The sequence below is a fragment of the Pan paniscus genome, chromosome 19 (assembly GCF_029289425.2).
Source record: "Pan paniscus chromosome 19, NHGRI_mPanPan1-v2.0_pri, whole genome shotgun sequence".
Classification (NCBI taxonomy): Eukaryota; Metazoa; Chordata; class Mammalia; order Primates; family Hominidae; genus Pan; species Pan paniscus.
Window position 1 is genome coordinate 22,593,939 of NC_073268.2, and position 13,205 is coordinate 22,607,143.

General features: G+C 46.1%; 1 protein-coding gene across 6 annotated transcripts in view; it reads left to right on the top strand.

Moving 5' to 3' along the window:
- Window positions 1-176: 176 nt before the first annotated feature.
- The window catches only part of STAT3 (signal transducer and activator of transcription 3), a 77,606-nt gene continuing 64,577 nt past the window's right edge, over window positions 177-13,205 (top strand). For all 6 annotated transcript variants that reach the window (XM_008966486.5, XM_008966489.5, XM_008966487.5 and 3 more), the window contains exon 1: window positions 177-3,116. In XM_008966486.5, coding sequence (XP_008964734.3) covers window positions 2,836-3,116 — 281 coding nt within the window. In that variant the 5' untranslated portion in view covers window positions 177-2,835. The remainder of the gene's footprint in view (window positions 3,117-13,205) is intronic.

Genomic DNA, 13,205 nt, shown 5'->3' on the forward strand with positions numbered 1-13,205 from the left:
GTGACCCAGGATCATACCATCGCATTCCAGCCTAGGCGACAAGAGGAAACTCTGTCTCAAAAAAAAAAAAAAAAATTAACTTGGATTTTATCTTGCCGGTAGTAGGGAACCATAGAGATTTTTAAGCCGACTGTGACATGATTGAATTTTTTTTTTTTTTTTTTTTTTTTTGAGCCAGGGTCTTGCTCTATCGCCTAGGCTGGAGTGCAGTGGAGGGATCTGGGCTCACTGCAACCTCCACCTCCTGGGTTCAAGCAATTCTCCTGCCTTAGTCTCCTGAGTAGTTGGGACTATAGGCACGTGCCACCATGGCTAGCTAATTTTTACTTTTGTTTTGAGATGGAGTTTCGCTCTTGTTGTCCAGGCTAGAATGCAATGGCGCGATCTCGGCTCACTGCAACCTTCACCTCCCGGGTTCAAGAGATTCTCTTCCCTCAGCCTCCCGAGTAGCAGGGATTACAGGTGCAAGCCACCATGACTGGCTGATTTTTGTATTTTTAGTAGAGACAGGGTTTCATCATATTAGTCAGGCTGGTCTCGAACTCCTGACCTCAGGTGATCTGCCCGCCTCAGCCTCCTAAAGTGCTGGGATTACAGGCGTGAGCCACAGTGCCCAGCCTAATTTTTGTATTTTTAGTAGAGATGGGGTTTAACTGTGTTGGCCAGGCTGGTCTTGAACTGACCTTGTGATCCACCCGCCTTGGCCTGAATGTTTATTTATTTAATTTTTAGGATGATGTCCCTGGCAGCCAGTGGAAGAATAGGATAGAGTAAGGAGAGAATAATCAGGTGGTTAAGGCAGTGGCCCAAGGGACAGAAATTGCAGCATTTAGCCAAGAGGAATTTGGCGGGGTTGTGGAGAAAGGTCAGTGTCTGGGCTGAAGAGAATTTTTGCAGGTCAAACCCATAGTCGCAGAGGTAGATTTTATGTGTTACTGGTGGGGAGGCCAATGAGGGAAACAGAGGCCAGCTCTTGAGAAGTCAGAAGCAGGGCAGGGTTTGAATGAATGGAACAAAGCTATGGGACGTAAAGCCCCAAAACCTGACTCTGAACCTGGTATATTTCTGAGTTTCTCTGTGATCTTGAAAATGTCATATTATGTTGTCTTTAGTTTTCTATCAACGGATAATATGGCCTCTCCTATCTGCTATTCATGATTGTGAGAAAGAAACCAGGCAGGGAGTGTATAAGGTGTGTAAGTGCTTTGTAAGCGGTAAATCACTAAACAAATCCTAGACCCTATGTTATCAGGGAGGCAGTTGGCTGCATGGGATAGCGCAGTTACAAGAGAATATAGGCGGAGATGGGGGATATCTGTCCTGTGGTGTAGATAAACAGCCTAATCAATACACACACACTCTACAGGTAAATATAGCAATTTCCATACTGAGCTGTGTCTACCAGAGGGCAATAGGAGGTTCTCAATTCTCACCACCAGTGACCCTATGAATTGCCCTGTAGATGCCTCTGTCCCTCATTGGATATGAGGTGGTACAAGCGGTCTGAATCTGTAGACTTAGACAGGCTTCAGGTATCTGGGGAACCATGTGAGTAAAACCTTGTATTGTTTCTGGGGCTAGAATCTAGTCTCCTTCAAACACTCAGAAGGATCTCTGACTGCCTTCAAAGGTTAAGAGTCATTGATTTTTCTCACTAGAAATTAATAAGAACAGCTATCCTTGGGGAGAAGGAATGATGGGGGTAGGGAAAGATTTTCATTTAATATTTTTGACCTTTCTGAACGGTCTGCATTTTCTAAACAGGAACATGTATTAGGTTCATTGAAAAAAAATATGTCAGGGGTTAGCTGAGCAGTGAGATAATGGGTCCTTTTTAGATTTTTGTCTTTATACCTGTTCGTATTAAACAAACACAAATATTAATAACATATTTTTAAAGACCCCAAAAAATAAAAATTAAAAACCCTGATAGTATCAGCACATACACAGAAATCACTCCATTATGCAAAGTTCATCCTCTATTATGAAAGGCAAAATGTCTACATTTCCTATCAACCACTGGCTTCAATTCAGTAAAACTTGCATACCAAGTAGGCAAGGTGGAAAAGAAAAAGGCAGAACATTTCATGTATTTCAATTCAGACGCATAAAAATGTCAAGCCCTACACGTTATCAGCTTTCGTATACACTGTCTTCTGCATTCGCCTGTATGGGCCAATGGGCTAGCTGGTCGGCGTTTGATGCTTGAAGTGATGGAACGGAGTACGGGGTTAAATCCACTACCCTCTCCCCACGCACTCTAGTAATTACTCTATTTCCACGTCATGTTTCCGGGTGTGTGTGTCCCTGCTCACGCAGAAACTGAAGTTCAAAGCAGGCGGAGTCACCCATGTTCTTTTTGTTGTCCCCAGAACCCAATTCAGGAGTTGGGTCCCCAGAGGATCTGGAGATACCTGGGGACTGTCTAACTAGCTGATTCCCGCGTGGTAAGAGGCTCTCAACCTCGCCACCACGTGGTGCCAAGGGCCGGGAAAAGGGAGAGCGGGCAAGAGGGAGCTGTATCAGGGGCATTTAAAGTGCCTTGACGTCACGCACTGCCAGGAACTCAGCTGAGTTTTCAGCAGAACATTCCGGTCATCTTCCCTCCCTCCCCCCGGGCTTCTGTGCCCAAGTCCTCGGCTCTTCCCTCGCTGTGGCGGAGGGAGGAGCACCGAACTGTCGGAACAGCCAGCACAGGGGCGTATCAGTCTCCTCTTGGCTCCGCCCTTTCTCCTGGCTGCTCTCCTCATTGGTCAGTGGGCGGGGCTTCGGCTGTACCGCACACGCACTGGGACCTCTGGGTGGCCGAACGAGCTGGCCTTTCATGAATTATGCATGACGGCGTGCCTCGGCCAGGCTGGGGCTGGGCGAGGATTGGCTGAAGGGGCTGTAATTCAGCGGTTTCCGGAGCTGCGGCGGCGCAGACTGGGAGGGGGAGCCGGGGGTTCCGACGTCGCAGCCGAGGGAACAAGCCCCAACCGGATCCTGGACAGGCACCCCGGCTTGGCGCTGTCTCTCCCCCTCGGCTCGGAGAGGCCCTTCGGCCTGAGGGAGCCTCGCCGCCCGTCCCCGGCGCACGCGCAGCCCCGGCCTCTCGGCCTCTCCCGGAGAAACAGGTGAAGGGGGTGCAGGGTGGGGCCGTCGGGGAGGCCTGGGGACCCGGGGGCTCCGCAGCGGCAGGGGGCCTCTGGGACCTTGGGGATGTTGTGATGGACGCTGCAGTGGGGCCGGGAGAGATGAAGAGACGCGGAGGGTCGCCCTGAGGGGAAGACTCTTCGGGATGACAGGAGCGGGCCTCGGAAGGGACTCGGGGCGCTGGAGGGAAGTTTCGTTCTTCGGAGAAACAGAACGCGCTCGAGGGGGCACCGTGGGGCGAGGGCGCACTCGGTTGCGGCGGCAGGAGTGAGGGACAGTCCCCCGATTTCCTGCTCCCTGGGGCCCTGGGGACGTTCCGGCCACCGGAGCGACTGTCACGCCGACGGGGATCACCGGCGCGAGTGGGGGGTCGGAAAGCGCCTCCTCCCCGCCCGGCCGGCGGCTCCCGCTGAGCCACTTCCTCCGCTTGCCCTGTTCCCGCTCCTTCAGGAGCCAGCTGTGCCCTTTTGGAGGCAGGAATAGGTGTGTCTGTCCCCTGCAGCCTTACGGGCTGGCTGGTCGTGGGTAGGCTTTATTGCATAAGAATCAAGTTTCCTGTAGGGAAATTGACAGACCGGTACTCTTTCTAAATTCCCTCGCATCTTTTTCTAGGTTAAATTGTGCTCCCCCCACGTCCCCGCCTTGTAAAAAAGAGAAAAAAAGACAAAATAAAATCCCCATCAACCCGTCAAGCCAGCTCTAGAGAGAGAAATAAACCTCTTGACATTGTCCTTTTCCAAATACCTGGTAAAGTCGGCCAGAAGATAAATAATTGAGCCATTGCATTTACTGGATTGTGGTGTTGCTTAATTGCATAGGACGGAATGAACCAATCGAGAGTGGGAGTTTTCTGTCTCAGAGCCAAGATCTTGGGTAAATGCAGAGGAGAGGGAAACAAAGACAGGCTGGCCTTGAAAAAACCATGTGTGCAAACTTTACCTGCATTTGGGGGGTGTGGTTGCACTGAAGTTAACAAGATTCAAACCGTCGCCCAAGTTGGTATTTCCATGTTTGGTACACATCACTCTGTGCCATATCAGGTCGTTGTTAAGTGTGGTGACAAAATCAGTGGTTAGTCATTTTTTTAATTAAAAATGTGTATAGTGTGTACCTGCTGGTCTTACTGTATGTGCAACTAAAGGTTTACATAGTCTGTGTATGGGTTGTAAATTTTTGGCTGGCTGTGCTGATAAAGCATTGGGCTTGAATAAAGCAAAGCAGAAAATCATCTCAATCTTTTATATGTGGATTTAGACTGTGTTATGACTTGGTTCAGCCAGTTTTCTATCTTATTTTATATTAAATATGTCTGTGTTCTCTGAGTCAGCACATTTATTTCCTTATTACATGTTCCAGACAGGAGTGCTAGCCCAGTTTTTGTTCAGTTTGCACAGTGGGATGGGGAAACAAAAAATGGAATTAAAAAAAAAATGTTTTAGAGGTTGGAGCCTTGATTTTAGTCTCTATATTAGCACATCCATCACAAAGAACCATTAGTAAATTCATGAATCTTTTGTTTTTTATGTAGTTCATTTGAGAAGAATAATCACTTAGAAATATCCACAGTGCCAGGCATGGTGGTGCACACCTCTGATCCCAGCTAATTGAAGGCTGAGGTGGGAGGATTCCTTGAGTCCAGGAGTTGAGTCTGGTCTGGGCAACATGGTGAGAGGCCAGGAATTGGGTCTAGAGTCTAGTCTAAGCACCATAATGAGAACCCATCTTTAAGAAAGAAAGAAAGGAAAGGAGGAAGAAAGGAAAGAAAAAGAAATACCCACAGCACAGTTATGAATTAACCCACAAAGGACTTGTGAGGTGGGTAGTTCACATAACAATTACCCTAATATCGTAGATAAGAAAATTGAGGCCAAAGGATCAAGACACTTGGCCAAGGCAGCAGAGTGCCATAGTGGTGGAATTTGTGCCTCCTTCTGTATATTTTGTGAAAAGTATCAGTGAAATTCTTTTTTTTTTTTTTTTTGAGTCAGAGTCTCGCTCTGTTGCCCAGGCTAGAGTGCAGTGGTGCAATCTTGGCTCACTGCAACCTCTGCCTCCTGGGTTCAAGCGATTCTCCTGCCTCAGCCTCCCAAGTAGCTGGGACTACAGGCGTGCGCCACCACACCCAGCTAATTTTTGTATTTTTAGTAGAGACCGGGGTTTTACCATATTGGCCAGGCTGGTCTTGAACTCCTGACCTTGTGATCTGCCCACCTCTATCTCCCAAAGTGCTGGGATTACAGGTGTGAGCCACTGCGCCCAGTAAGTATCAGTGAAATTCTAACATATATCTGAACAGTAAAATACCACCAATAGGCTGAAAGACTTCATGGGAGGTAAATATTCAATAAACAGGTGAAAAAAGAAATACAAATGGAGCTTGCTTAGATTATTTTTCTATCTAATTGCTATGTCTAACTTGGGAAGTGAGGAACTGTTTTTGGTCAGCATAATTTACCATCAGAATTTAGCTATTTACTAATGAAAAGAAATACTAATCTAGGTTTGTTTTAGATTAAGGACAGTCATGACCTAAATGTCATTTAAACCAGAGTGCATTGTGGCTTGATCAGTGGTCATTTCTGTCTCTAGAAAGTTGCTTTAACTTCCCTGCCTCTACGTGTCTCTTGACATTCAGATATGAGGTGGGGTAGAGGTGGTGACCAACTTTCCAGACGCCTAAGTCCAAACCTTCTTAGCTTATGGTTTTCTTAGGTGATATGCAAATCAACAAATATATACTTTTTTTTTTTTTTTTTTGAGTTGGAGTTGCACTCTATCACCCAGGCTGGAGTGCAGTGGCACGATCTTGGCTCACTGCAACCTCCTCCTCCCGGGTTCAAGTGATTCTCGCACCTCAGCCTCCTGAGTAGCTGGGATTACAGGTGCCCGCCACTACGCCCGGCTAATTTTTGTATTTTTAGTAGAGATACAGTTTCACTATATTGACCAGGCTGGTCTCAAACTCCTGACCTCAAGAGATCTGCCCACCTCAGCCTCCCAAAGTGCTGGGATTACAGGCGTGAACCACCTTGCCTGGCCAACATATATATACCTTTTGCAACTTTGTCAGAGTTGCTATGAAGAATAAGTTGTATCTTGTTCACAGAAATTGCAGTCTACTGGGGGAGCTGATAAATGTTTTAACCATCCAATGTAACATGTTGTCATCAAAGAGATGGTGAGACTTTACACTTGTGCTAACAAGGTAGCTGTTCTACGTAAAAGAACATACAGTACAGATGTAGAACATTTCTGTTATCATAGAACGTTCTATTGGACAGTGCTACGCTGAATGCTACAGATCTTCAGAGAAAGGAGAGGTTATGAGGCCTGGAGTTGTCTAGAAAGTCTTTTTGCCAAAGAGGGATTTCAACTGGGTCCCAAATAATGGGTGGAATTTGATAGGTGTAAAGAATTTGCGGTGGTTTATGCCTGTAATCCCAGCACTTTGGGAGGCTGAGGCAGGAAGATTGCTTGAGCCCAGGAGTTTGAGACCAGCTTGGGCAACATGGTAAAACTCCCTCTCCCCTAAAAATAAAAAAAATTAGCCAGGCCTGGTGGCGTGGGCCTGTAGTCCCAGCTACTGGTGAAACTAAGGTGGGAGGATCACCCAAGCCCCGGGGGTTAAGGCTGCAGTGAGCCGTGATCCTGCCACCGCACTCCAGCCTGGGTGACAGAGTGAGACCCTGTCTCCAAAAAAAAAAAAAATTCCTGGTAGCCCTGTAGACTAGGAGGGTAAGTAGGGGAGAAGTGATTACTTACAAAAGACATTGAATACAGGACCAAGGAATTTCAGTTCTGTTCTTTTGTAGGGGAAGCTTTTAAAACTTTGGGGGCGGCCGGGCGCGGTGGCTCACGCCTGTAATCCCAGCACTTTGGGAGGCCCAGGCGCGCGGATCACGAGGCCAGGAGATCGAGACCATCCTGGCTAACACGGTGAAACCCCATCTCTACTAAAAATCCAAAAAAAGTAGCCGGGCGTTGTGGCGGGCGTCTGTAGTCCCAGCTACTCGGGAGGCTGAGGCAGGAGAATAGCGTGAACTCGGGAGGCGGAGCTTGCAGTGAGCCGATATCGCACCACTGCACTCCAGCCTGGGCGACAGAGCGAGACTCCGTCTCAAAAAAAAAAAAAAAATAAAATAAAATAAAATAAATAAATAAATAAATAAAACTTTGGAGCCGAAGCACTGATGTTTAATCATAGAGTGCTTACTATGTGTTAGGCACAGGCCTGATTGCCTGATGCCGGTTAATTTGTACAAAGTAAAACAGTGCATATGCCCTCTGCCCTAGGGGAGTTATTAACTGGAGTCTGACATTGTACAAAGGTAGGTATCCTGACTAGTTTGATTTGGTACTTTGGGTGAAAAAAGCATAGTGTGCTTAAGTGCAGAAGTGTTTTTTGAGGATTTTTGATTGGATACAAACCACCACTCATATTTTATGTCTTTCGCACTTAAAAATTTCACCATAACTTTTGAGTCGTTTATAAAAACCACTGAAAGAGTACTTGAGGGACATCCCCGAATCCTGAAGAACTTCTGGTGTTCTGGAGCAGCCTCAGTGAGATCCAGGAGGATGGCATTGCTGGGCTGGCCCAGCCCTTATTGATTATGGCGTAAAGAATTAATATGGTGGTTATATACTCTTTGTTAGACACCTTGGCTTACAAGATGTAAGCGTAAAGTGTAGTGCGCTTTAGTCAGTATGGCCACATGGTCCTTTGGTGGTAAATTGTTTGAGATGCCTCCAGTTTTTAAAAGGAGTAGCATATCGGGCCAGGAGCAGTGGCTCATGCCTATAATCCCAGCACTTTGGAAGGCCGAGGCAAGAGGATTGCTTGAGCCCAGGAGTTCGAGACCAGCCTGGGCAACATAGTGAGACCACTTTGTTTCTTTAAAAAAAAAAAAGGCAAAAACAGGCTGGGCATGGTGGCTGATGCCTGTAATCCCAGCGCTTTGTGAGGCAGAGGTGAGCGGATCACTTGAGGTCAGGAGTTTGAGACCAGCCTGGCCAACATGGTAAAACCCCGTCTCTACTAAAAATACAAAAATTAGCCAGGTGTGGTGGCACACGCCTGTAGTTCCAGCTACTCTGGAGGCTGAGCCAGGAGAATTGCTTGAACCTGGTAGGTGGAGGCTGCAGTGAGCCAAGATCCTGCCACTGCACTCCAGACTGGGGGACAGAGTGAGACATTCTGACAGTGCTACACTGAATGCTACATGTCTTCAGAGGAAGGAGAGGTTATGAGGCCTGGGAATAACATATGGAAGAATGAATTTCTGTTATGGTCAGTTCTCATTTGTCATGTTAGGATTACTGCAGCTCTTACCCGGCCGGGTGTGGTGGCTCATGCCTGTAATTCCAGCACTTTGGGAGGCTGTGGGCGGATCACGAGGTCAGGAGATCAAGACCATCCTGGCTAACACGGTGAAACTCCGCCTCTACTAAAAATACAAAAAATTAGCCCAGCGTGGTGGCAGACGCCTGTAGTCCCAGCTACTCAGGAGGCTGAGGCAGGAGAATGGCATGAGTCCAGGAGGCGGAGCTTGCAGTGAGCTGAGATCGTGCCACTGCACTCCAGCTTGGGCAACAGAGTGGGACTCCATCTCAAAAAAAAAAGAAAAAAAAAGGATTACCGCAACTCTTTAATTCAGATCAGCAAACATGTTGAGAGCCAGGTATTGCGTCAGGCAGGATCCAAGGATAATGAAATATTGTCCGTTTTCATGAAACTGGAGATGTTGTAGGGACCGAGGTGTGTGCTATGCCAGTATGGAAGTAGGACAGAGGAGACGACAGGGCAGTGAGTGGTTCAAGACTCAGGCTCTGAAGTCAAACAGATCTGGGACTGAATCCTGGATCTGCTACTTCCTAGTCAGAATCTGAGCCTCTATTTTCTTATCTGTAAAAGAAGATTATAACAGTACTTATCTTGTAGGTACTGTTGACGATTCAATAAGATAATGTGGATAAAATGCTTAGCATAGTGCCTGGCACACAGTAAGAGCTCGGTAAATCTAAGTTCTTACTAACTATCCAAGAAAAGAGATTAATTCTCTTCAGGAGTGAGAGAAAGTCATCATTATTGAGGGGCTTTATCAGATGGGAACACCTGAATAGGGTTTTGTAGGATGAATAGGAATTCTTTCCACGAAGTTGCGTTACAAAAAGTTGCATTCAAGGCTGAAGGAACATGAGGGTGCAGAGGCTTAAAACAGCCTTGTGTGTTCAGGGAGCTATAAGTAGAAGTTCTTAATTTAGGAGAACTAAACCAAGGGGAAAGGAGGCCAAGGAACCACAGTTCTTACCCCTTTTCTGTTAATAATTGGGTTTAAACGTCATTAAAATAAGTTATTTTGTCCTTTTTAGAAAAGTAATAACGTGCTATTATAAAAAAAAAGACTTGTAGCAATATAAAATGTGTGTTTTACATGTATCCTGTTAATTGACTTGCTTTTATTCTTCAGATTTTTTGCAGCCCTTTCTGTTTACCAGGTTATCTTGGAGACATATTTATTCTAAATTCCTTTTCTTTTTTTTTTTTTTTGAGATGGAGTCTCGCTCTGTCGCCCAGGCTGGAGTGCAGTGGCGCTATCTTGACTCATTGCAAGCTCCGCCTCCCGGGTTCACGCCACTCTCCTGCCTCAGCCTCCCGAGTAGCTGGGACTACAGGCGCCCGCCACCACGCCCAGCTGTTTTTTTTTTATATTTTTAGTAGAGACAGGGTTTCACCGTGTTAGCCAGGATGGTCTCAATCTCCTCACATTGTGATCCGCCTGCCTCGGCCTCCCAAAGTGCTGGGATTACAGGCGTGAGCCAGCACGCCTGGCCTTCCAAATTCCTTTTAACAGCCTAGCAAAAGAATAATAAGGAAGGTAAATCTGCCCCTACAAGAAAATAATGCTTGGACGATCCGGCTTTCCTTCCTGCTACCCCCAGCCATAAGAATAAATGACCTTGCTCATCACTGAAATTTTACCTGACCTTTGAATTTTTAACTGCGTCAGCCAAAGAACTTATATTTTGAGTATTCCTAAGGTGATTGCTATTGTAGTTTTGAAACACTTGGTTGGTATGTTTGAGGGTTTCATGGTCCAAAGTTACTATAGCAGTTAAAAGAGTGGACTATCAGGTCAGACCTATTGGGCTTTAATCCCAGTTCTGCCTTCTCTTAGACCTTGGGCCTGTTGCTTTCACTTCTCTGGTTTTCAGTTTCTCTGTCCACAATTGTGGAAACGAGGTCCACTTGTAGAGTAGTTGAGAGGATGAAGCAAGATGATGCATATCAAGTACTTTGCATAGTGCCGGGCAGACAGGTAACATTCAAGTGCTAATAATTACTATTATTACTATTTATTTTTTGAGACAGGTTCTCACTCTGTCACTTAGGCTGGAGTGCAGCGGTGAGATCACAGCTCATGACAGCCTTGACCTCCTAGGCTCAAGTGATCCTCCTGCCTCAGCCTTCGGGGTAGCTGGGGCTACAGGTGTGTGCTACCACCCTCAGCTAATTTTTTAATTTTTTTGAGTCAGGATCTCGTCACGTTGCCTAGGCTGAATTACTCTTATTAAAAACTATAATATCAGGCCGGGTGCGGTGGCTCACCCCTGTAATCCCAGCACTTTGGGAGGCCAAGGCGGGTGGATCACCTGAGGTCAGGAGTTCAAGACCAGCCTGCCCAACAGAGTGAGACCCCCCCCCCCCGTCTCTACTAAAAATATAAAAGTTAGCCAGTTGTGGTGGTGTGCACCTGTAATCCCAGCTACTCGGGAGGCTGAGGCAGGATAATCGCTTGAACCCGGGAGGCGGAGGTTGCAGTGAACCGAGATCGTGCCACTGCACTACAGCCTGGGTGACAGAGTGAGACTCTGTCTCAAAAAAAACGAAAAACAAAAAGCATAATTAGGGTGGTAACGCTTATACATAGGGGCAGGTGGAATAAAACATAATTAGGAGGTCAGGCATGGTGGCTCACGCCTGTAATTCCAGCACTTTGGGAGGCCGAGGCGGGTCAGGAGTTCAAGACCAGCCTGCCGAACACAGTGAGACCCCGTCTCTACTAAAAATATAAAATGTAGCCTGTTGTGGTGGCGGGTGCCTGTAGTCCCAGCTACCCGGGAGGCTGAGGCAGGAGAATCGCTTTTGAACCCAGGAGGTGGGGGTTGCAGTGAGCTGAGATCGCGCCGCTGCACTCCAGCCTGGGAGACAGAGCAAGACTCCGTCTCAAAAACAAAAAACAAAAAACTGTCATATCAAAAACTAAACTAAAATGGTAATATCTGTTAGATATTACAAAGTCAGGCAAATTATGATTCATGGCAGCCACTAATGACCCAAAGGAGAGAAAGAATAATTAGCAGATTCTAACCTAATGGGAAAAAAACTAAATGAATAGGGATGGGGGACTTACATTCTGTTAGAGGAAATTGAGGCTGTCATATAAAAGGACTATTCCTTTTATATGACAAACTGTCATATAAAAGCATATAAGGCAAACTGTAAATTCCTGTTTACACAAATGCCCTTCTGAGAAATCTCTGCATTGCCCACAGTCCATGATTACCTCTCACTTATTTTAAGTAATATTTAACACATTAAAAATGGATTACCACCCAAGGAATTGCACCCGACCCAGAAAGTGCAGGTAGTGTTGAAGGTTTGAGGGGAAGAGGAATGATTAGAGTTGGTTGTGTCTCAGGAAGAAGCCAACAGGAGGAACCTTATTTTGAGTCAGGTAAAGAAGGTGGGAGTGAGGAGGCATCCCAGTGGCCAGGTATGAAGCTGGGAGCTGATTGCTGCACATTACTCAGCTGAATTAAATGTGCCCTCACATCTGTGTGTGTGCGTACATGCAAATGTACATGTGTATGAGTTAGTTGGAGGGGTAGACCTTTATTTTCCTGTCCTGTAACTTTCCTTTGCAAACTAATCTGTATTCAGAACAGTGTTGCAGTTAAGAACCACCCAGCTTGTCCATGAAACAGGTTCTCTCACCCCATCTCCCCAGTTTTAGAGAAGGCAGGAAAGAAAAGGCAGGGCTTTTCTTTTTTCCTGGCCGTATGCGGGGCAGGAAGAAGCCAGCAGAGCTTGAAAGAGAAAGTAAACCTTCTGGGAAATAAACGGCTTGGCTTCCCTATTGTGGAGGAGGAGTGCAAATTATTAGGGGGATGTTTGGGTAGTTTTTGTAGAAGCCATTTCTGAAAACTGATTTGGATTAGTGAAGGTAAGCCCAATTTAGGAAAACCCTGCCCAGTCTGGTGTCAGCCACCTGTTTCCCGCTTTGTTTGATTGATTTGATTAGTTTGTGGTATTCTGACCTCTCATTCTTATTACAAGAGTTGGAAGATTTGAGTCTGAACTTGAGCACCTGCTTCGGTGAAAGCTTCCTAAAATGCATGTTTTTTCACATTTTTTCTCATGTTCATTTTGTTTTGATTTTTAGCAAACACTTTTTCTGACAGAATCTAAAAGCATTAGACTTTTTTTGTTTTCCCCTTCTCTCCCCACAATGTAATCTTGAAAACCCAAATGTTAGCTGTGTAATTATCTCTCCCATAAACCAAACAAAGTGCAATATTGCATTGAGTTAGCATTAAAATAGTCGGCCTTTGAATTTTTTTCTACTTGTGGTTTAGACATAATAAATATTTCATCTCAGACTGACTTTCTTGACAAATCAGTTTTGCATTTGGGCCTCTTTTCATTAGTATGTTTAGGGAAAGCACATTCATTGAAACATTAACCAAAATGAAACATAATTAGGAGGCCGGGAGCGATGGCTCACGCCTGTAATCCCAGCACTTTGGGAGACCAAGGCGTGTGGATTGCTTGAGGTCAGGAGTTCAAGACCAGCCTTGCCGACTTGGTGAAATCCTGTTTCTACTGAAAATACAAAAAACTAGCTGGGCGTGGTGACGCGTGCCTGTAATCCCAGCTACTCTGGAGGCTAAAGCAAGAGAATCGCTTGAACCTGGGAGGCAGAGGTTGCAGTGAGTCGAGATCGTGCCACTGCACTCCAGCCTGGGCAACAGAGACTCCGTCTCAAACAACCAAAAAAACAAAAACA